The following is a 25098-nucleotide window of genomic DNA, read 5'->3' as shown; positions in this document are numbered from 1 at the left end:
GACAAGTTTCATTTTAAGTGGTATAACGTTTTTTATTAAAGACGATCTTATACCTTAATCTTAAATCTAAGATCTCTTATTAAAAATGAATAAATATTTATCACCTTACCACAATCCTTTATCGATTAATGATGGACTTTAAGAAAATGTTAACCCCACATTAATGTAAGTGGTATTTATGATATACCATAAAAGTCAACCAGTAATAGTTTTATTACTGTATTACTACATGCCTAATTATTATTAGCATAATCTCTGATGTTTCTTTTGGGATTTATTAGTATCTATGTTTTAATTTAATCTCTTTTTAGACAAATTTAAGTTATATATATCATTAGTATAAAAAAAAGGATCGTAGTCATCATACTAACAAATCATTCAAAGAATATTGATAGATAAACCTTTCTAAAATGTAGAATTCATAATTTCAAAAAATAAAACTAGCTAGTAACACTTTATGAGATTACTATAGATAAAATGATCTGATAATATAAAAATTTTATTTCGGACATATGGAACTTGACATGATTAAAATTGACCATATAGAAATGCATAGTAATTTGCACTTTGCCAAGTTGATCAATACATCATGCATCAACATGGATCATTGTGATGGAATGGTTAGCGAATAAGTTGCTTTGATTCTCTAAATTATTGTCGTATTTATGGTAGATTCTCAAAATGTTGAATTTTTAGAGGATCTGATACACACCTGTCATCTACATATTTCGAAAGTTTGAGCAACATAGATGATTGTGATCCAATCCATCCTTATTAAGAGATTTTGAATTTGAGTTTTAACTTGAGAACGGAAAAAGTATTGTTGAAAGTGTTGCTCTTGAAATTAGGACAGACTTTCCATGACACGAATATAAATTAATCGAACTTTAATACGCTTATTAATCACGAAAGAAAAAAAATATACTCATCATGCTTTTCCACTGCTAATTTTGAATTGAAATGTGGAATCCATTTTGGCAACTAGATGTTTCTATTTTGCCTTTTTGATGAGTTTAAAACTTGAAATATAACAAAGACAAGAAAAGATCTAAGTAGGTATATGTGTTGTTCCTATTTCAACCACTTTTTATAAGGAGTTAATTAATCAAATTAATGATCCATCTAAATTATGAAAAAAATGTTTGCTAAGAAAAATAGAGTAATAAATTATGAGTGATTTTATTATTATTATAAAAAAAAATATAATTTTACTATTCATTTCATAGTTTAGATAATAACATGAATAATTGTATTAAATTTTACTCCAAAAACATTTCTGAAATCCTATATTTTATGCTGGCCTTTTACTCGTCCTTCAACTCAAATAACATTTTTTAATAGACATAAATTTATATTTTCGCATCATTATATTCTTCAAGATATCCATACTTTTTTTTAAAAAGAACTTATACTAGTTCGATTTTTAAAGATAAAAATTTAAAGACCGTCTCATTTAAAAAGTGAGAATTTCACAAATAGACATTATAATAAATTTGATTATACTCCATAGAGATAGTTTGTATATTTACGGGTTGCAACTAGAGTTTAAGTTGTCTCGTTTGTGTAATTTGCGGGCGAATTTTTATAATTTGCGTGTACGTTTGTATGATTGAGTTATTTTTGTATAAACTCGAAATAATACATTTTCAATCTAAACTTTATACAGTTATACAAATTATACTATACAAAATTACGTTATACAAAAATTATACAAATTTCGAATTATACAAACTCGAAAGCCCAACCCATGTAATTACCAGTATATGTTGGTCGTAAGTGATAATTAACTAGTATATATTTGCTTAACTATGCAATTTTCCGTTTCAAAAAGATCAATAGTGTAATTAAGTGAAAGTTTCGGTATATGAAATAGGCCCAATCAAAAGTTTTAACCTAATGGATCGGATTAGCCCAATTAAATTGGGTTAGGCCTATCCAACAATAAAGTCCATTTCCACTCAACCCGAACCGGAAAAATATACATAAGAACAGAATTGGGATTTTTATCAATTAGCCGCTGAAATCAATTTGTTGAAGACGAAGAAGAAAGATGAATGCTCCAGATCGTTACGAACGATTTGTTGTTCCAGAAGGCGTTAAGAAGTATGGAATTTTTTTCATATTTTTGTGCAATTTTTTTTTGACGAATCGAGCAATAATTTACACTTTCATTTGAAATTTTTTGATTAGGGTTTCGTATGAGAGAGATACGAAGATCATGAATGCAGCTACGTTTACTGTTGAAAGAGAGGACCATACAATCGGGAACATTGTTCGCATGTAAACATATTGATTTTTCTGTTAGTTTTCGTCGAATTTGGAATACCCTTTTGGTAAAGAACTGATTTTTTTTTGGTTATATGGTTAACAGGCAACTACATAGGGATGATAATGTTCTGTTTGCTGGGTACAAGTTGCCTCATCCTCTCCAGTACAAAATTCTGCTCAGGGTTAGTTTCTCGGGTTTTGTCATTGTTTCCACACTGTTTTTCTTTAGCTTCTATAATTGTGCCCATGGGTGTGGCTTTTGCGGGCGGGAGGTAGTAGGCACTTTTGAGTATGCACTTCTAGACACCTCAAATTGCGTCGTCAATGTATCAGTTGAACACTACAACTTACAAAATGAACATCTAAAACACCTCCAAAATTTATGTATCACATCAGTGTGGGGTGTCTATAAGATACAGTGGGAACGAGTTGGAGTGCTTAGTTGTCGGTTGAGATCAACTTGAGGTGTCTAGATGTGCACTTCTGAAGTTGGAGTGCTTATTTGCCAGTTGAGGCCAAGTTTGACTCCCTAATTGCAATGTCTTTAGTTGTGAGCCATTTGTGTTAAGCATTTTATTTGATGATTGTGTGTATGAAAATGAAAAAGAAAATGACTTGGAGCAATTAGGAAATGTCATAGCTTGTTGTACTGCTCATAAAGGGTTGCAAGATGCGTGACTAAAGCTAGTTCTATTCTATATGTGTAACAGAAAGAAGGGTTGTGAGTATTTGCAATCAGGGATAAATATGAGCGGATAGACATGGAATATTTTGAGTGGATCTTTGTCGTGTGCATCTATATGTGTGTGGTACATGCGTGCTTTTCTTTCATCAATTTAGATGACAGTGAGACTACTCCAAAGATCATGCATTACATGTGACCAGACAGGACGTAAGGTTGTTAGTCACTTTTGATTTGTTAGGACTTCATTTTTGTAATGAAGTTGGGGAAATTTCATTAAATAGCATATCGGGGATGCAGAAAGTACATTAGGGTGAGCTCCATTGCAAGGTATCACTAGACAAGTTCCAAGGAAAAAGGTTTAAATGACACCTAGCTGTTAGAGAGTTCATTGGAGTTGAAATTCCATCATAACATCAATTCTCCTGTGGCCAAATACTCCAAAATATGCATGCAGTGATTGTCAAATATTCTTGACGGATTTTCCAGGGCATGCCCAGTGAACCCAAACAATGTACAAAAATAAATTCAAAGGTCTTTTAAGTTACCAGTTTCAAAAAAATAAAAAATAAAAAATAAAAAATAAAAAATAAAAAATAAAAAATGTCTTTTGCAATGCTGAAGTGATGCAATAGATGACATATAGTTCCAGATTATGATGGCACATGTAGCATCTATCACTTAATGCTTCCAGTAACACTGTCCAGGTGGCACCCAAAGGCTGTGGGTTTCCCTTGTCGTCAAAAAAAAAAAAGTAATGCTGTCCAGGCGAAAGAAGCTAGCTGCCTTTGGTGGATCTTTGTCCTCATAAGCTTCTAGGGTCAATTTTCTAAGATCCCTAGGCTGTATTTTCTTTGGGAAAATAGAATCTTTATTTGGCTTGTAATATTCAATTATGAATATTCTGTGTTCAGGGGGATGGTGTATATCCTGAAAGGCGTGCTGCTTGAACAATCATGTCTTTTCACATTATTGTTCCTTCTATATTTCTTGTAAACTTTTACATAATCTCTTTACCAAGTGTTAATAATTTGTCTATTGGATAGTATGGTGTGCTACTGCAACCTGCTTTATTTATGCACTTTGACCTCTCTGGCTTTAACTTATTGCTTTGTTTGGTTTGCAGATCCAAACAACAAGCCAGTCCTCACCTATGCAGGCATATAACCAGGCTATTAATGATCTTGACAAGGAACTTGATCATCTGAAGAGTCAGTTTGAGGTACAGTTATCTTTTAATTTTTAGTCTAGCTTGCTTCAAGTAAACTGTTAATGTGCTATCATATGTTGCTAGAGTTGGTGCATGCATCATTTGGGCTTTGAATTTGAAGATGTTCAGTAATGGTTGCCTGTTATAAGAAGAAAAAAAGAATCAGAAGAGTTTGAATGTAGTAGGAAGTTGTAATTTGGAAAATAAGGACAATAAGCTCTTATGAGAGAATGTAAAGTGATGCCTTGTCTTCCAGAGTTCCTTTACACATCTAGGTCCCTACGACATTTTTCCTGGTTTGAACAAATCACGACGATACAGCCTGAAACTCCTTAATATATCCTTTCCTTTTCATGCACCGACATGCCCAAGTTTAACCTCGCCATGATATTTCCTTTTCACCTCCTAATGATCCTACATGTCAAGCTAATCCGTCTCTAGGATTGACCCTTTTTTGGATCACGTCAGCTCACTAGTACTAGCCTAGATTGTAGAAGCCCGAACTGTCATTATCTTCTTTTGTGATTGTAATTTTGTAACTTGCATCTTGATGCCATTAATGATATTTTTAGTTCATCTAATAGAAAAAAATACCAGTTACTATGCTGTTGCTTGTTTGCTATCAACTCACTCTAGAAGCTCTCTATGGGCTAGTACCACATTGCATTTTCATTTCTGCATGATGACAATTCAACGATTTCTACTTCTAACATTGCCTTGCTCGTTCATACTAACGATGCTTAGTTCATGTTCTTGACTGTAGGGTGAGTTGGCCAAGCACACGAGGGACTACTAATCCTTCGACACTGATATTTACTATGCAACAACGATATGCTTCAAAACAGTTTCCTAGTTCGATGTAGCCTGTATCTAACTCTTGTTCGTCTGTATGTATGATGTTCAACTAGCAGCTACAGTTAGGCTCAGGCGATAGCCCTGTGCCCAGTCGTTGTTTTAAAGTTGGTACTTTGAGGTCTGCTTTGTATGCCTCAAGTTTAGGTTCTGAAATTGTGAATTTAGCATCCTTTTCATATCCATTTGGTTCACTTTTCGAATGTCTTAATAACTGTTTTTAAAATGAAGTTCTCAAAATAATTGGAGGTTTGATAAAAAATAATTCAAATATTGCCATGTGCTTTTAGGAGAAAATTAAAAATTGTATCCTAAGTACCCTTAAAACTAAAGCTGCTAAGTTTTCTTTTTAAAAACGAAAAAGTATGTGCAATAAGTTTTCGCTATATAAGGAGTTTGAGGAAGGATTGGACCAAAAGGGTATATTTACGCAGCGTTAAATAAAAGAATAAGAGAGTTACTCGTAAAATATAGAACATAAGAATACTTTTAGATGAAAAAAAATATATAAGAATAATTTTAGAGGAAAATAAATAAATAAATAAAAGGAGGTATTTTAGAATACCTCAATTTTTTTCTTTCATCTTTTTTCTCTTATACCAGTCTTGAACTCATGACCTAGTGATACAGAAAAAACTCCATCAACCACTTTGACAAGAGTGACTAATGTCCTTTATTAAACAAGCAAAATTATTCATATCTTAACTAATAAAATGGGCCAAACAAATAAGTCCAACATTGGGTGGGTTGTGCTAGGCATAAAATAGAGAATTTGATAAATAACAAATATAATAGGTATAACAACTAATAAGGGTCTATAACAATAGTTTCGATAATTATGCTTCATATCTACATTTTTATTTGCTATGGAGGCTGTGATTTATGTATTTCGTTAGTGAATATACTAATATGGTAAGTAGAAATAATATTTCAGAACTCTGTTTGTATAATTCACTTGCCAATGTACAAACATGATGATTTATGAACCTCTTTAGACTATGGTCGAAATTTTAGAGACACAACTCAACTATACTAAGGTCTTATTATCCCTTGGACTTAATTTTTTTGTAATTTTGTACACCTTTTGTCTTATGTGGCACGCTCCATGACTCCACACAATTGAAGAGCGTGAGAGATATTTAGATGCCACGTAAGCCAATAAGGTGAAAAAAGTTACAAAAAAAAAATAAGTTTTGGGGGTAATAGGACCTTAGTTTAGTTAATGTGTGTCTCTGAGATTACTATCATAGTCTAGGGGGGTACTTGTACATTTTTCCATGATTTTTTTTTAAATTGTATTCAAATTATTAGGGTAAGCATATACAAACTTCTTGATTTATACAATCAGGAACTAAATTATGAAAATTCTAGATTTATACAAATCAGACGAATTATACAAATCTGGAGAAAAATGAGAATTGAAAAATTATAACCACGAATTATAATATTCTTAAACTATAGCTATAACATAATTTTCTTAAACTATAGCTATAATACCTAAGATAGGTTTGCATAATTTTTCCAAATTCAAATGTGAAGAGTTCAAGGTAGTAATTATTGATATATCAATAATATTATGTTGTCCTTGCTTTTAAATAGAGCATAACTTATCCAAGAGAAATAAGGATAAATTAATAAAAATATATTTTTTATTATTATATTTTAGAAATATTCAAAAGAGAAATATCGCCAATAATATGAAAATGGAGGGCGTCATGTCAATTATACATTTATATCGTGGTAATTCAATGTGAAATTTTTTGAAATAATTTCAACCTTTGACTTCGATGGTGGAACACGTTTCTCATTGCTACATGTACTTTGAAATCTTATCTCGTTTTACAGGTTCAATTTATATATATATATATAGATAGAATGATTTGGCGGTCGAAAATCATAACACAATATTAATAAATATGTAATCGAGCATTGTCTAGTTCTCCATATTTAATTTGTTGTTTCCTTTACTTTATTTATCATATCATTTGTTGTTGCTATTTATTCTCTTATTAATTAGTTGTTTTCACTATAACTTCTTTCCTACTATATACAAAATAACAATAATAATTCTTCCCTACTATTTTTGCTTTACGTATTTAATTATGGACGAACACGAATACACAATAAATTTAGTACTTCGCTAGTCAAAGATAGTATAGTATAAAGATTGCATCCACAAGGATTAATTAGTTGTTAGTAATTGAAGATTGAAAAATTTATCTTGTCAAAAAATCATTTTGTGTTCATTCTTGTTTTGCTCTTCAGATTTGAAGAAATGGAGGTTGGCTTAGCAGTTGGTGGTGCATTTATCTCTTTAGCTCTGAATGTTCTCTTTGATAGGCTTGCTCCTCAGGGTGATCTTATCAAAATGTTTCGGACGCGTAATAATGGTGTTCAGCTCTTAGAGAAGTTGGAGGACACTTTGCTTGGTCTTCAAATTGTGCTAAGTGATGCAGAGAATAAGCAAGCATCAAATCGACTCGTGAGAAAGTGGTTAAATAAGCTTCGGAGTGCTGTTGAATCTGCTGAAAACTTGATTGAACAATTCAATTATGAAGCTTTGAAGCTTAAGGTGGAAGGTAAGCATCAAAATCTTGCAGAAAAAAATATTGAAACATTGTAGATTTTGCAACGTGTGCTTGAGTGATCATTCTTTTCTTAACATAAACGAAAAGTTGGAAAAGATTATTGAAATATTGGAGGTGTTGGAAAACCAAATTGGTCGCCTTGGCTTACAGAAACATTTTGGAATGATGACTATAATGAGTGGGATAACCTGAGAAATGTTTTTGTACAAGGAGATATGGGAAGTAAGATCATTGTAACTACACGTAAGGAGAGTGTTGCTCAGACGATGTGTGCTGATCATTGCACAATCACTGTGGGGAATCTGTCTAGTGAAGATTCTTGGGCTTTATTCAAACGACATTCACTAGAAAATAGGGATCATCCAGCACTTGAAGAGGTTGGGAGAAAAGTTGGAGACGAGTGCAAAGGCTTGCCTTTAGCTCTAAAGATAGTTGCTGGTACTTTACGCGGCAAATCAAAGGTAGATGAGTGGAGAGACATTTTAAGTAGTGAAATATGGGAGCAACCAAGTTGTTTGAAGGGTACATTACCAGCGTTGATGTTGATCTACAATGATCTTCCTCCATATTTAAAGTAATGTTTTGCTTTTTGTGCGATATATACCAAAGATCATGAATTCTGGAAAGACCAAGTTATTTACCTGTGGATTGCTAATGGTCTTGTAAAGCAGTTTTGTTTAGGTAATAAATACTTTGACGAGTTGAGATCAAGATCGTTGTTTCAAAGGGTCCTAGAGTCTGAATGGAGATCGGATGGATTCGTGATGCACGACCTTATCAATGATTTGGCCCAAACTGCATCTTCAAAACATTGTATTAGGTTGGAAGAGAACGAAGGATCTGCTGATATGTTGGAACAAAGTCGGCACATGTCCTATTCCATGGGAGAAGATGGTGACTTTGAGAAATTGAAACGACTCTCCAAATCAGAGCAGCTGAGGACATTGCTTTCAACCAATGACTATCTCTGTAAGTCATATAAGCAAGAGGGTGTTGCATAACATACTGCCAAGACTGACATCCTTAAGGAAGAAAATGTTAATCTACAAGAAAAGCTGAATGATGCAGGTATACATTCTTAATTGATATTACAAACACTACAAATTTGTAAAATATGAAAAAAAACAAAAACGGTGTGAGCCATATATGATACATTGAATTTTAAACTTCTTCACTTGCAGTAATCACTTTTTTAGTCAAATAAAACCATAGTATTTCAGTACTTGTCCAGAGGAATCATGCATGTACAACTATATATATAGAGATGTGTGTGCTTTGGTTTGTAATTGCAATATGTGGATTGACCAAGAGTTTCAAAAATTCATTTTAATTGCATTCAGAAAGGAGGTTGTGATTTCCAAGTCGTACAACTGTCCACTGTGCCTTCCTTGACTTGCTGCAAATGGGACATCTAGCTCTAATGTACCCAAAGATCGGAAGAGGACAAGACCATGGCTGTCTACGCTTCAACTCAGTTTCCCCGGTATTGTTGGTATGTAGCAAGAGTCAATGAGAAATGAAAAGAAGAGCAACTTAGAAAGTTAGGAACTTGAAGAGTTGGGAAAACTTGAAAAATCCTCTTATGCTTTAGTGAAACGACATTTGTCCTTCATCGGTGGTGTAAAGAAAAATATAAGAGTTAAATTGTTAAAAGGGTTGGAAAGAGGACGCTCCTTACGTCGTTGTCGTCACTCGCTTTGAATTCTTTCCATTTTATTTGAAATTCCACCCGTTGAGTGATTGTTCTGAAAGGTTGAACCAGTTCCTCTGAAGTTTTGAAAGCTTTGTCAAAATTCGGGATTTTTTTCAGAACGGGTAAAATTATGTCTAGTCTGCTTTCACGCAATTTGACTAATTAATTCGATGTAATACTTGTCACTTCCCACCGGCAGACAACAACAGGTAAGGATGGAAATACTTTTTTTTAAAAATCTTTCCGGGGATTTAACCCACTTTATTAACTATTAGGCTACGTAGAAGAGGACAAACTAACTGTGATTCATTTCCAAGTTAGTAATATGTAAGATGCCTTTCTGAACTTGTTGTAGGAATATAATCATCTCCGTCGTTAGGAAAACTGATATACATATGCAAGTTGTCAATTAGCAATTACAGAAACTTACCACTTTTTAACTTTAATAAACATAGAAAAAATAATACTCAAAAAGAAAAAGGTAAATTGAACAGATTCCACTTCTTCACAATTAGGCCCCATTAAGCACTACAATGAGCTGTTGAAAAATGAATAAGTTCATAAAGAAAAAGTTACGAACAGAGATAAAGCAAAAGGTACCTTCCTCTATTAAGGATGTGTATTATGTGTGGTTTTAAACTTGTCGTCGAGTAAAATATAGGAGTTGAAAACTTGCTATAATATAAAAAGAGATACTTCTTTTTGAGATAAATCAAAAAGAAAAGTACGACCCCAAGAGGTGGTTTGATGTGGACAATCTAACCTAATAAAAATATTAGTCTACTCTGCTTTCACAACTCAAAAATTATTTTCTCTAATACTTTGTACTAATTAAACATAGAAAAAATAATACTCGAGAGAAAAGGAAAATTAAACAGATTCCAGTTCTTCACAATATGGCCCCATTAAGCACTACAATGAGCTGTTGAAAAAAAGCACTAAAATGAGCTGTTGAAAAAAAAGGAGTAGTGCACAAAAAGAAAGTAAAGAATAGACATAAAGCTAAAAATTATACTTTTTTTTATTGTCTCAATTATTTTGGAATCTTTGTTTTTTGGGAGTAAAGAAAAGAGAATTGCTTTGCTTCGTTCAGTGATTATTCTTGTTTGTGAATTACTGTTAGCGTTCAACAGGTTATCGATCATTCTTGTTTGCGAATTACTGTTAGCATTCAACAGGTACATAAAGAAAGACGTTGTTAGTAATTAAAGATAAGAAAATATTTATCTTAAAAAATCATCTTGTTTTGAATCTGCAGATTTCAGAAATGGAGGTTGTCGTTGCAATTGGTGATGCTTTTCTCTCTTCAGCTTTCGATGTTCTCATTGATAGGCTTGCTCCTGAGGGTGATCTTCTCAAAATGTTTCGGAAGCGTAAGAATGATGTTGAGCTCTTAAAGAAGCTGAAATTGACTTTGCTTGGTCTTCAAGCTGTGCTAACTGATGCAGAGAATAAGCAGGCATCAAATCAATTTGTGAGAGAGTGGCTTAATGAGCTTCGACATGCTGTAGACTCTGCTGAAAACTTGATTGAACAAGTCAATTATGAAGCTTTGAAGCTTAAGGTGGAAGGTAAGCATCAAAATCTTGCAGAAAAAATATTGAAACATTGTAGATTTTGCAACGTGTGCTTGAGTGATCATTCTTTTCTTAACATAAATGAAAAGATGGAAAGGACTATTGAAACATTGCAGAATTTGCAAAATCAAATTAGTGACCTCGGCTTACAGAAACATTTTGGTTTGACTAAACAAGAAACTAGAACACCTTCAACTTCTTTGGTTGATGAATCTGATATCTTTGGTAGGCAGAAGGAAATAAAGGATTTGATTGACCTTTTATTGTCTGAAGATGCAAGTGGACGAAACCTGACTGTAGTTCCCATTGTTGGAATGGGCGGTGCAGGTAAGACAACACTAGCTAAAAAGGTTTACAATGATGCCAAGGTGAAGAACCATTTTGGTTTGAAAGCTTGGTATTGTGTTTCTGAGGCATATGATGCTTTGAGAATCACGAAAGGATTACTTCAAGAAATTGGCTCATTTGAGCCAAAGGATGACGGTAATTTTAATAAGCTACAAGTCAAATTGAAGGAAAGCCTGAAGGGAAAGAAGTTCCTTATTGTCCTCGATGATGTGTGGAATGATGACTATAATGAGTGGGATAACCTGAGAAATGTTTTTGTACAAGGAGAAATGGGAAGTAAGATCATTGTAACTACACGTAAGGAGAGTGTTGCTCAGACGATGTGTGTTGATCGTTGCACAATCACCGTGGGGAATCTGTCTAGTGAAGACTCTTGGTCTTTATTCAAACGACATTCACTAGAAAATAGGGATCATCCGGAACTTGAAGAGATTGGGAAAAAAATTGCAAACAAGTGCAAAGGGTTGCCTTTAGCTCTAAAGGCACTTGCTGGTGTTTTACGCGGCAAATCAGAGGTGGATGAGTGGAGAAACATTTTAAGGAGTGAAATATGGGATCAACAAAGTTGTTGGAATGGTATATTACCATCGTTGATGTTGAGCTACAATGATCTTCCTCCACATTTGAAGCGATGTTTTGCTTTTTGTGCGATATATCCCAAAGATTATGAATTCTGCAAAGACCAAGTTATTTACCTGTGGATTGCTAATGGTCTTGTAAAGCAGTTTTGTTTAGGTAATAAATACTTTGACGAGTTGAGATCAAGATCGTTGTTTGAAAGGGTCCCAAAATCAGAATGGAAATCGGAGGGATTCGTAATGCACGACCTTATCAATGATTTGGCCCAAACTGCATCTTCAAAACATTGTATTAGGTTGGAAGAGAACGAAGGATCTGCTAATATGTTGGAACAAAGTCGGCACATGTCCTATTCCATGGGAGAAGATGGTGACTTTGAGAAATTGAAACAACTCTCCGAATCAGAGCAGCTGAGGACATTGCTTCCAACCACTGACTGTTACTTTCTATGTCTAAGCAAGAGGGTGTTGCATAACATACTGCCAAGACTGACATCCTTAAGGGCATTGTCATTGTCATGTTATGTGATTAAGGAGTTACCAAATGACTTGTTTATCAAATTAAAGATCCTCAGATTTTTGGACCTTTCTCGGACAGAGATTGAAAAGTTGCCAGATTCCATTTGTGTCTTGTATAACTTGGAGACACTTCTCTTGTCATCTTGTCGATATCTTGTGGAGCTACCGCTGCAGATGGAGAAGTTGATCAACTTGCGTCATCTTGACTTAAGCAACACTTCTGGCTTGAAGATGCCACTACATCTGAGCAAGTTGAAAAGTCTCCAAATGCTAGTGGGAGCCAAGTTTCTTGTAGGTGGTAGCGGTGGTTTGAGAATGGAAGATTTGGGTGAAGTACATAACTTGTATGGATCTCTATCAGTTTTAGAGTTGCAAAATGTAGTTGATAGAAGGGAAGCCGTGAAGGCAAATATGAAAGAAAAGGAACATGTTAACAAGTTATCTTTGGAGTGGAGTAGAGGTAGTTCTGCTTACGATTCTCAAACTGAAAGAGAGATACTTGATGGGCTACACCCATACACAAATATAAAACAATTAAAAATCATGGGATATAGAGGGGCAAAATTTTCAAATTGGCTTGCTGATCCTTTGTTTCTTAAGCTAGTGAAATTGTCTCTTAGCGACTGCAAGGACTGTGATTCTTTGCCAGCACTAGGACTACTCCCTTGTTTGAAAATCCTTTTAATTAGAGGGATGCATGGAATAAGAGAGTTGACGGAAGAATTCTATGGCATTTCATCCTCTAAAAAGCCTTTTAACTCTCTTGAGAAGCTCGAATTTGAAGATATGGCGGAGTGGAAGCAATGGCACGTACTAGGAAGCGGGGAGTTCCCTAAACTTGAGAAGCTTTCAATTGAAAATTGTCCGGAATTGACAGGGAAGTTGCCTGAAAATCTTTGTTCTCTGACTGAATTGAAAATTTCAGGATGTCCTCAACTCAATTTGGATAGATCCCAACTTGAGGGAATGAAGCAGATTGTTGAATTATCTATACGTGATTGTAACTCTGTTACCTCCTTACCTTTTAGCATACTTCCCAGTTCCTTGAAGAGAATATCCATAGGAAATTGTGAGAAATTGAAATTGGAGGAGGCAGTTGGTTATAGTAACATGTTTCTCGAGGAATTGCAACTGCGAAAATGTGATTGTATAGATGATATATCACCTGAGTTTCTCCCAACAGCACGTAGATTGAGTGTAGAGGATTGCCACAACGTTACTAGGTTTTTGATTCCTACTGCCACTGAAAGTCTCACTATTCAGAATTGTGAGAATGTTGAAATACTTTCGGTGGCAGTTGACTCTGCGATGACATATTTGGAGATTCGGAATTGTGAGAAGCTGCAAGAAATACATCTCTTCAATTTACAAGTCCTTAAGATGAGTAATTGCAAGAAAGTAGTGAACGGCCGAAAGGAGTGGTGTTTACAGAGACTCACTGAGTTAGTGATCTGTCATGATGGCAGTGATGAAGAGATCCAACATTGGGAGTTGCCTTCCTCTATCACAAGACTTACCATAAAGAATCTGAAAACATTAAGCAGCCAAGTTCTGAAAAGCCTCACCTCTCTTCAATATCTATGTGTTGAGGGTAATATACCGTCACTGGTGGGACAAGGTTGGCTTCCCTCCTCTCTTTCTGAGCTACATTTAGGATACAATGATGAGCTCCATTCACTACATCTTTCACACCTCACTTCACTTATATATCTACACATCAGAAATTGCCCTAAGCTCCAATCACTCTCCGAATCAGCACTGCCCTCCTCCCTCTCTCACCTGGAGATCTACCATTGCCCTAATCTCCAATCACTCTCCGAATCAGCACTGCCCTCCTCCCTCTCTCACCTGGAGATCAACCATTGCCCTAATCTCCAATCACTCTCCGAATCAGCACTGCCCTCCTCCCTCTCTCACCTGACCATCAGAAATTGCCCTAATCTCCAATCACTCTCCGAATCAGCACTGCCCTCCTCCCTCTCTCACCTGACCATCATCGGTTGTCGTAATCTCCAATCACTCTCCGAATCAGCACTGCCCTCCTCCCTCTCTCAGCTGAACATCTCCAACTGCCCTAATCTCCAATCCCTTTTAGTAAAAGAGATAACCTCTTCCCTCTCTAAACTACATATTAGGAGATGCCCATTGCTCGAACCACTACTGGAATTTGACAAAGGGAAATACTGGCAAAATATTGCTCAAATTCCCATCTTATACATCAATGATGAATGGCTGTGATGATTAAGACGAATGGCTATCCAACTGATGTAAGTTATTCTTTTCCCTCAGAAGCTTGTCATTTTTGTTCAGTTTTCCTAATTTTTTTTTTATATCTTGTCGAGCAGCGTGGAATGTCTTTTGCTCAATCCACTTGCACTAATAAATGTTGATTGGGAGAATCTGTAACGATTATCACCCGATAAATGTAAGTTAATCTACTTCCTTTTTTAACAACTTGTTGAGCTATGAAGCCGAGAAATCTGACAGCAAAGTGTAATTGAATAAATCTAAGGCTAAACGAATAGATGTATTATGACTATGATAGCTTGGGATGAATTGACAGCTTGACTCTTTCACATTACTTGGTTCTTCTAGCTTTTTCAGCATAAAAAATTGCTTGTGAGCTTTTTATGATATATTGAATTTGACACTTTTTTCACTTGGCAGTAAGTTTAGGAATCACTTTTTGTAGTCAAATAGAATCAAAACATTTCAGTACTTGTCTAGAATAATTGTTCATGTGCAGCATTGTGGTCTGTAATTGTAACACGGGGACTCTGACAATTTTCTTTTAATTGCTTTCAGTATGGAGTTTGTGACCTCCAAGTTGTGCAGCCATATACTATGACTTCCTTGAGATGAAGCATGACTTGCTGCAAATGGAACCCAAAGGTACACATGAGAAAAAAATTGATTGATTAACACGCAAGAGAGATATTGATATTATGGTCATACATTATAAGAAAAAAATTTACTTTTTCATTCTTAGGATTTTGACAAGGCTCCGTGATCATTTGGGAAGTGAGAAGTGAGAAGGTCTTTTTGTTCAAGTCGAGAAGTGAAAGTTGTTGAACCATGTATGTAATAGCTTGTATTGTTAACTTAGTTTTTAATTTTACTTTTTTTTTCATTTTCGAAGCACTCTCTTAAACTTTTAAATTGATTCCAGTAGATAAGATGTTAGTCATTTGTTAGTAACATATTATAAAAACTTTATTTATCAATATGAAGATTTGAATTATTTATTTTAAAGTTTTAAAATATCTTTGATAAAGTAAATAGATTTTGTTTCTTTTATTTTTAATTTAAATTTTGATTTTTTTCTTACAAAAAGGTACAAAGTTTACATAGCATAAGTTATATAATATGAGTGTGAGGTTCATTCTCGTTTGAACTCCTAGTGGTCTGAGCATGACGGGTTATTAGAGTGCATTAGAGTATTACCTTGATGTGGAAAATGAATTGTTACTTTAATTTACTTATATAGACTTGGGCATTCTTCATTTCGTAAGCTAGTTAGAGTTCCTGAGACTACATTGTGAATTTTACTATGTTAGAAATTAAAGAATTAATCTCTATTTATAAAGTCATAAACCGTTTTCCTACGAGACAAGGACTCTTCAAATATGAAGATTGCATATTTTCCTTTTTCTAAAAAGAAAACTCAATCATGGTAAGAAACTGGGGGCAAATACCCAACGGGATCAACTTCATGTGGCAACTTAGAACTCTAAAACACACATGACTTTAAAATGTGGTACGAGGGTCTTAGACTAGTCGCTTTATACTACATTGGATGGTTAGTATTAGCCGTTATATTATATTGTATAGTTAGTTTAAATACAAATACAATATCTTTCTATTGTTATATAAATTTTATTCTATCATATCGTTTAAATACATCGTTAGATAACGACGAAAAAAAATCCATTTTATGTAACGATTGATTTGGTGTGATAGTATTGTTGCCTTAATATTTTCTTCTCATTTTCTCATTACTTATTATTTAATAATCATATTTCATCTTTTATTGTAATATTCCTTAGGAGCTCTACCTCGTATCCTACTTTTCTTATAGGTTTATCATTCAAATTATGAATGTGTGACATTATGTAACGACAGACAAAAATAATATAATACGATACATTATGAAACAATGTGTAACAACCTCCAAACAAAGTAAGTGTACATTAACAATTAATATCTTTCCTTTATTTTGCTGATGTGGTGTGGTATTTTTGTAAGATTGTATATGTATTTCAGTTCATATTGCTTAAAATTTATTTAATTTAGTTTTTGTTTCTCTTTCTTTATATTATACTAGTCCTCGACACGTGCTTTGCACGTGAGTTCCACGAATAGTATGAGTAATATTAAAATCATTATTATTTTTCCCTAACATCACTATTATGTATTTATTTAAATTATTTTTATTTAAGCAAAAATATATTTTGCATAAACTATTTAAGTATTATCAAATTCATCATGTATTAATAGAAGTTTTGTCAATTAAATAACAACTAAAAGTATAATAACACAAAAATAAAGAAATTTTTTTTCATAACAATGCAAAGTAATACATAATTACATAAAATTATGGGTTGCATACCAAATCCATTTTGGACAACCATACCTTAACTTCAAAATGAAAAAGAAAAACTTAAAATCATAATATAACATAAAAAATATCTTAAGGAATATATGTCATATCTTATACTATTAAGTTTAACAGTTGAACTATATTGTAAGAACTTTCTCATTTAATTTCACAATGAAGCTATTTGTTCTTCTCTTCTTGACAACATGTATTCATATCATAATCTAGGAAGAAGAAAAGAAATAGTCGATTATAGAAAAGTAAAGAATGTGATAACCTAGGAAGCAATTAACTGGTATTTATAGTAATTTTTGAGCATCTTTTCACCTACCAAAATTTTTTAATGAAGCACATTGATCATTATGGATAAATTTATTTTAGTTTCAAAATTCAAAGAATCACAAAATCTGAAGAGTTTTCATACATTATTTTTTCATGATGGATAAATTGTATGTTAATTTCAAAATTCAAAGAATCACAAAATTCAAAGAGTTTCATACATTATTGTTTTATACTCTAATTTAATTTAACCTAATTAATTATAATTATAATGTCATAACTGAAAAATTTAAGTGTAGTTGTTGGACTTCAGATTCTATCATTATATAATTAAATATTAATATTTAAAAAATTAATTTAAGTATTTTGATTTAGTGGAGGGACAAAATGGTAATACAACTTTGAAGGTTGGAGCTTCCCACTTATAATAATACTAGTTCTTGAACATGTGCAATACACGTGTATTTCGTACCATTTTAAACTACACGAATACACAGTCAACTATGAACCTGTGTGCTCCAAACATAGTCCATGTCCACATTTCAAAGTTTAAATATGCAAAGGCATTCACAGATCAACTTGTATGTGAATTTGAATTTTATTGCAACAAAAGCTTTTCATAAATAGATATTATACTAAAAGAAGTGAATATGTTGCTAACTTAGCAATAATACAAAAAGTGTTGGTCAATATTTATAGCTAAATCAATTAAATTGGAATAGATTTATCTGAAGTGACTCTTTTTAGAGGAGAAATCTAATCAAAAAAGGCAAATGAAATAATTGGACAAATCTACCTTATGATACACTTCATAGAGTATTTAACGAATGTGAAAAGATTGATCAGAATAAATATTATTGAGAAGATTAAACTATGTACAACCAATAAAACAAAGAAATTTTATATATTAAAATATGAATGAAAATGTAAAAAGAAGTTGGGAGATGAAAGAAAAAAAACTTAATGAGTGAAATAAATTTTAGAGTTCCTACAAACAAGAAATGTAGGAATAGTAAATTAAAACTTTTCTTAGAAAAGTTAAATTTATACAACAAAATTATGGAAACATGAAAAAACACATGGAAAATTGAAAGGTCAAATACTATTAAAATAAATACAAAAAAGATAGAGATGAAATTTAACTTTAAAAGATACGTGCATCTACTTTAATTTCTTGTCTTTAAGGAATAATTACTCATTTGCATTTTTATAAAATTTATGTGAGAAATTTCTTGTCTTTAAGGAATAACTTTTAAAGATCGAGTGTTTATCAAAAACAGTTTTTCTACATTCACAAGATAGGATAGATTAGTTGCATACAACATCATTCTCCCAGATTCAACTTGTGCATTACACTTGATATATTGTTGTTATTGCCGATATAAGAACATTTTTCTGTTTTGATAAATAGTTGATGATAATAATGCAAAAAAACACAAACACATAATTCAGATATGAAACTCAAAAAAATAAAATACTTCAAATATGATTTGATCATTATCTAAAAAAAAAAAACTACACTTAAATTATATGAATTTATTTTGTAGGTATTAACTAGGAAAAATTAGCAATTAAGACAACTTTAAGAACATAATTAATCAAAATAACATTAAATTAAAATTTTTAGTGATAATGACAAAATAGCAATATGTTATATTAATTTTACGTATTCTTATTAAATGTATGTATTTTCAGATTTTAGTGTATTTTGGTTTTATTAAATTAATATATTAATGGAAACTCATTGATTGGACCAAAACATGGTCCAATAACATTTAATGAAAAAAAAGAAAAATTAATTAACTTTTTGTGTAAAGTTCCAAGAAAGGTAAAAATTAAAATCAATTCAAAATTTTCAACCAAAATTTCAAGTTCCTTGTTCAAATTTTCCAGATTTCTTCATCAAAGCCATTGTTATCAAGGATTCAAGCAGATTTTCGAGCTAGGTTCATTATTAAAGCAGATTTCGTGGTGGAAAGGTTAGTTTAAATTTCGATTTCGATTTTTTGAGCATTTTTTGTTCAAGTTCTGATTTTGTATATCAAGAATTTATGGACAATTTATGTGATTTTTGTTTTAATATACATCATACATTTATGATTTTGTATTTTTTGTCTATTTCTTGTGATTTTTTTTCAATTTTTAAGATTAGGTAGATTATGAAAAGTCATTGATTATCAAGGATTCAAGAAGATTTTTGAGCTAGATTCATTATTAAAGCAGATTTCGTGGTGACAAGGTTAGTTCAAATTTCGGTTTCGATTTTTTTAGCGATTTTTGTTAAAATTCTGATTTTGTATATCAAGAATTTATGTATCGCAAGCTCAACAAGAGAATGAGTTCTTTAATGTAGTATTCATAGATAATGTTCCTCAACAGTCGCATGGGTCTCTGTAAGTTTGTGTTTCTTTTGATTTTACTATCATCAAATTATCAATATTATATTGTGTACTAACTTTTAATTTCTTATATTATAGGGATTATGGTATTTATATGCTAGCTTTTGCCGAATACCTATCATATGGCCAAGGTATTCCAGCGAATATTTTGGATGCATCGAGTTTACGCTCAAGATATGCTACACTTCTTTGGAATTATGGCCAACAAAAGAATGATGTCGGAGCAATAAGTGACAATGAAGCACCTCCACGATATAGCAGATTCAATGTAGCAATGGAGGAGATTGATACAATTCAAATAGATTAGTTGTTGTCCATTTTTTGATGTGTAATTGGACATTAGTTTTTGTATTCTATGAAACGATTTTAAAGGGTTCCAGTTCTTTTGTGTTTATTAATGTATAAAATCTTGAAGTTATGGTTTCAAAGGTTTTGAGTTAATATTAAAGTGTTCAAGCTTAAGTATTGCATGTGGGGTACACAAAACTCATTTTTGATGTTTAAATGCAATACATATGATTCTACCAACATACATATGATTCTACCAACATACAATATATATAGAACAAATATAATGTAGATTAAAATCATGGATACGAATACATTTCGTTATAAAAGGTATACCAAAACAATTACAATAATCTATCAAAATGTATGCATTCATATGTTTCAAATGGATGTAAGACTTGATATTAAATTATTAAATTGTAAATACAATTAATAATACTAACAACATAAAAAAGATCGAATACGTATAGCGAATATGAATACTTTTAGAGAGAAAACGAAAACAAAAAAAAAAAATTGTTTGCATTAAAATGTTACAAAAACAATTTATATTAAATTATAAATACAATTTAACTTGAATACAAGTAACTGCAATAATTTTGTTTCTGACTCATACAAATTTAACTCATACATTCTAGATAGAGCAAATACAATATAGATTAAAAACATAAATATGAACACTTCCTCAAAAGATATTAATACCAGGGATACAAATACATTTCAATAGAAAATGAAGAAAAAAAAATTTGTATTCATTAAAATGTTACAAAATATAATTTATATTATATTATAAATATAATTCAACTGGAATACAAGTAACTGCAAAGGTTGTGTATGTGAATTCGATTATATTTGCAGAATTCGAATTGTATAATAAAGCTTCTTTATCAATTGAATAATAGAGGAGACAAATTTGTTTGTATTCTTTTTTTAAATATGAAGAATAGGGAAGAAGAAAAAAAACGTTCAACTTAATATATGCCAAAAGTACAGCTTTTAAAAAGTAACTGAAGGATTATTAATACTACTTACCTTTTTTATATTTTAATTTCCATTTTTTCTATAATTTTTTTTTATAAATATACATATCATATTAAAAGAAAAAATACGGTATTCCTAATGTAAACTAATTAAAACATGCTAGTATTACTAAATATAGAAATATTGTTACTGTGTCACCAAAAAAACTAACATATTGCTGTTTTGATAAAATTCCCTAAATTTAATTGTGAGATACAAGTTAAAATCAGATAAATAAATTGAAACGGAAAAAGTAATAACCTTAATTTCTTATTCAATATTTGCGGATGGATGATTAAACAAAAAGAAATTAACCTTAATTACTCATTCAGCGTTTCTAGTAAAGCAGAATTAGGTAAGTAATTTGGAAAAAAATGATAAACATGTGTAAAAAAAAGAAAGAATAGATCAAGTTAATTAACAGGTATAACAAACATTTGAAAATTTTCTCCATATTTGAATATATCAATTAAAACTTTTTTAAAAATGATTTAAATAAACTAATAATTAGCAGCCCCCAAGAAAATTTTAACCTACTTAATTAAGTTATACGATTATTGAAGATTTTTTCCTTGGGCAAAAAGCCAAGAAGTTTGAAAACACACATTAAAATTTTCTTTCTAAAAATATATTATAATAATTAATCTTCTTCTTTCTTTTATAACATCGAAATTGTAGTGGAGTAATAATTAGAAATCTCGAGTAAAATTCAAAAAATAAATCGCCTTCGATAGAAATAGTGTGTTACCACCCCAGGAGCTAGTATTTCTTCAAGAGATTAATTAATCAAGACTCAAAATGAATAATGACCAAATAAGATTAAGAATCCACGTATTGTGAAGTAATAAATTTAAATACAGTCGTCACCAAGGGTGTGGTAAAATAAATGGAAAGTACTCATCATTCTTAATCAGAATTAAGCTCCGGAAAAAAAAAATACCTAATAGGTAATATTTCGCTACAAAGTGATTTAAACATATTCGACGAAAAACAAATCTAGAGGTTGATTGCATATTCATCTTATTTCAATAACTTTTGTTCAGATACGATACTTTTCTAATTTTTTAACAGTATTTTATTATAAATTACTTAATATAATATTAATCTAAGGCTACAATCAAAATTCATAAAAATTAAATTTTAAATATTCCTTTATAAATAGTTACCTAACGATATATATTGGGAGAGAAATTAGATAGAGAAAGTCAAAGTTGACAAAGATTAGTCATTATTTAACAACCGACGAATTTATAAACAAATATTTAGAGCCTGTTTGGCTCAGCTTAAAAGCTGGTCAAATTGACTTAAAAGTTGGTTTTTGACTTATTTAGCTGTTTGGCAATACTCAAAATAACTTATTTTAAGTTAAAAAAAACTTATTTTAAGCCGAAAGTTAAAAGCTGGGGTAGAGGTGCTTTTTCCTTTTTAGCTTATAAGTTGTTTTAAGTTGACCACATTTTTATCTTTTTGCCCTTAATATTTTTGTACAATCTCCAAATTATCCACATAACCCTAACATCTCTTTCTTTCATTTTTCCCTTTTCACGTTTGGCATAGCAACTTCAGCACTTTTATCCAAACGCATAACTGCTTATTTTAAAAATAAGTTTAAGCACTTTCAAAAGTACTTTTTTAAAGCTACTTTTATTAAGCCCATCCAAACGGGCCCTTAATTGTGATTAACATTTTCCTTAATCTCCCTTCATTGTATTAATTGTCATTGGACATCATTAAACTTCTTTAGGTCCATTTTGTCAACTTCCTTTTTTATATGCTCTGGTAAAAATTGATGACTTTTAATTTAGCGCGTTAATCTTCTTTTAAATTTTTACTTGACTATTTTTGGTATGAAATAAAATATTTTTACTGAAATATGTTTTTTTAGGAAAATAAGTGAATTATTTTAGATGTTCGGTACGTAAGTAATAAAATATAACTTTTAAAAGTATTTTATATATAATTTAAACAAATATTACAGAAGCTTATGTATGGATGGGATGGAAGTGCTACGGGATGACGGTGCAGATGGAGTACTTTGAAGGGTAGATTTTATTATTTTTTTCCGTATTTTTATAATAGAGAAGTCATTTTTCTCATTTTTTAAACTTATTTTTGCCCAAAATATATTTTTCAAATTTGGACACTCAATGATGATTAATGATACCATATGTATATCTTAGTTTGATTTTTGACTTTTGAGATTAACTTTTTATAACATCATTTGAAGCAAATATTGGGCATGAATAGTGTATTTCTTTCTTACACACGTTTACACTTTATCCACATTTTAAACAATTTTTTATCCCATGAAATAGAAATTAAGTTAGTGGCCTAAAGCAAAAATTAAACGGGGCTTTAAATTTGAATTGTTAATAATTTTTATATAATTGATATGTTTTAGTTCTCAATTGATAATATAATAATTTTTATTTTAAATTATTTTTCATGAGATATACTATTCCAAATATGTCAAATTTCTTCTAATAATTCCTTCATTTTCATGAAAAGTTTACTTTTTCTACAAATAGTGTTCAATGTTTATTAAAAAATAATAACTTATAACCTATTATCATTATTAAAAATGAGGCCCATTAAATTTGGAGCCTAAGACACATGTCTTTTTTTTTAAACTGTCGAGCCACCCCGATAAAGTCCGTGTATGTTTTATTCTTTTTCTTTCTTATAAACTTATATTAAATTTATGATTGTTATTCATAGAAATAAAGTTTGTGTGTATTTACTTTTTTTTTTTATAGAATTATTTGAATTTATTATTGTTATTTAATAAAAATAAAATATATATATATGTTTTAATTTTTTTCCTTAGAAAATTATATTGAATCTATTGTTCTAGAAATTTATGATAGGTCATGGAAACAATCAGCATAGCTACTTATATATGTCATTATGTCAAATTAAGAACAATTTCAAGTATTAATTATTAATTAAATGAATCATAGAAGAATAATTATTTTAATTAAGGAGTTGCCACACGCAACAACTCTCCAAGGCTTCTCAAGAGTGTCTAGAAGGTGGCAAATAAAAAAAAGACACATACAATACATTATTATTAGGGAAAATTGACATTAAATTATCAATGCACTTTAATATACTATAGAAGCAAATTTATCATTTAATTTCTAGGCTTTGAGAAATATTTTAAGTTTCTATACAAAAAAAGTTATTTTGTATTGAAGAAATATGTTTTTTGAGCTTGAACTGATTCGGAGTTGTGTTCTAGAGTTATATTAATGAATCGATGAAGATAATGTCGCAATATCATATAAAAATAAATTTTAGTGACAATTAGCATTTTTTATATGTTTTTAAAGGCTTTAGTAAAATTGAATTTAATGACACTTAATTAATGTCGATAAAAAACTTTAATAATTTTTATTGCTGTTAAAAGTTATTTTTGTTATAATGCAAATATACTTGACTTCTTAATTAAAAAGAACTAAATATCTGTATTTCTACGTAAATATTATTTATTTATTTTATTTTTCAAAAGCAGATTCTTGTCAAATCTAATAAAAAAATTCCAAATAATTCTAACAAATAAAATAATTTGTTAATGATCATTTTAAAACGATACATATAAATGAAACAAAAGGAGTCAAAATTAATTCATAGATTTTGTATTCTAATTATTATTATAATTAATAAGAATGAAATGTTCTAGAAAAAAATTGATATGTCATCAGAATGATCAGCATATAATACTTAACTTGTCATCATGTCAAATTAAAGAATAATTTCAAGTATCAAAAAATTAAATAATAAATTAAAAAAAGCACTTTAATTAATTAAGGATTCCTAATGTTGTCAAGAAGGTGGCAACAAAAAAGAAGAAAAATAATAATCAAAATTGGTCGATATAATGGTACTTTAAAAAAATTATACACCATAACGAATTATTCAATTTTATAATACAAATACATATATTCAAAGAATAATGGTTCGTAACTGTTACAATAAAATAAAAAATATTATGTTATTTGGTGTTTAAATCAGAAACTCTTTCAATTAAATGAATATGTATAATCACTGTGTCAAAAGCAAAACTTTCGTTAAAAATATCTAACTTTAATTATATATCTTTTAAATGTAAAATTTAATTTATATATATATAACATAATTTTTTGACAAATTCAACATCCTGATATAGCGATATAGTTGATCAAATATACATTCAACTTA

General features: G+C 30.8%; 2 protein-coding genes, 1 long non-coding RNA gene and 1 pseudogene across 4 annotated transcripts; all 4 read left to right on the top strand.

Annotated features, from left to right (window-relative positions):
- The first annotated feature begins 1952 nt into the window (after positions 1-1952).
- On the top strand, positions 1953-5215 carry LOC107003164 (DNA-directed RNA polymerases II, IV and V subunit 11). The gene is made up of 5 exons (XM_015201437.2): positions 1953-2103; positions 2191-2280; positions 2372-2450; positions 4077-4172; positions 4924-5215. The coding sequence occupies exons 1-5, from the start codon at positions 2051-2053 to the stop codon at positions 4954-4956; spliced, it is 351 nt and encodes a 116-aa protein (XP_015056923.1). The 5' UTR covers positions 1953-2050; the 3' UTR covers positions 4957-5215.
- A 1938-nt stretch (positions 5216-7153) lies between these two features.
- LOC107002849 lies at positions 7154-9291 on the top strand (annotated as a pseudogene).
- Positions 9292-10160: 869 nt separating this feature from the next.
- Positions 10161-15498, top strand: LOC107002848 (putative disease resistance RPP13-like protein 1). Its single transcript, XM_015201036.2, has 5 exons — positions 10161-10471; positions 10552-14582; positions 14661-14740; positions 15121-15207; positions 15305-15498. The coding sequence occupies exon 2, from the start codon at positions 10561-10563 to the stop codon at positions 14551-14553; it is 3993 nt and encodes a 1330-aa protein (XP_015056522.1). The 5' UTR covers positions 10161-10471; positions 10552-10560; the 3' UTR covers positions 14554-14582; positions 14661-14740; positions 15121-15207; positions 15305-15498.
- Positions 15499-18995: 3497 nt separating this feature from the next.
- On the top strand, positions 18996-19988 carry LOC107004323. Of its 2 annotated transcripts, none has more exons than XR_001454719.2 (3): positions 18996-19170; positions 19344-19430; positions 19669-19988. It is a non-coding gene; the product is annotated as an uncharacterized LOC107004323 (long non-coding RNA). The 2 variants fall into 2 exon arrangements; XR_001454718.2 differs by having other exon boundaries at positions 19339-19430.
- Positions 19989-25098: the final 5110 nt, after the last annotated feature.

This window comes from Solanum pennellii, chromosome 11 (genome assembly GCF_001406875.1).
Source record: "Solanum pennellii chromosome 11, SPENNV200".
Taxonomy (NCBI): Eukaryota; Viridiplantae; Streptophyta; class Magnoliopsida; order Solanales; family Solanaceae; genus Solanum; species Solanum pennellii.
Note: the sequence above shows the minus strand (reverse complement) of the source record. Positions and strands in the feature narration are given on the sequence as shown.

Coding starts and splice junctions, on each gene's coding strand:
- LOC107003164 (XM_015201437.2), top strand. CDS start 2,051: ATGAATGCTCCAGATCGTTACGAACGATTTGTTGTTCCAGAAGGCGTT. Junction 2,104..2,190: donor GTTCCAGAAGGCGTTAAGAA/GTATGGAATTTT, acceptor TTTTTTGATTAG/GGTTTCGTATGAGAGAGATA. Junction 2,281..2,371: donor ATCGGGAACATTGTTCGCAT/GTAAACATATTG, acceptor TATGGTTAACAG/GCAACTACATAGGGATGATA.
- LOC107002848 (XM_015201036.2), top strand. CDS start 10,561: ATGGAGGTTGTCGTTGCAATTGGTGATGCTTTTCTCTCTTCAGCTTTC.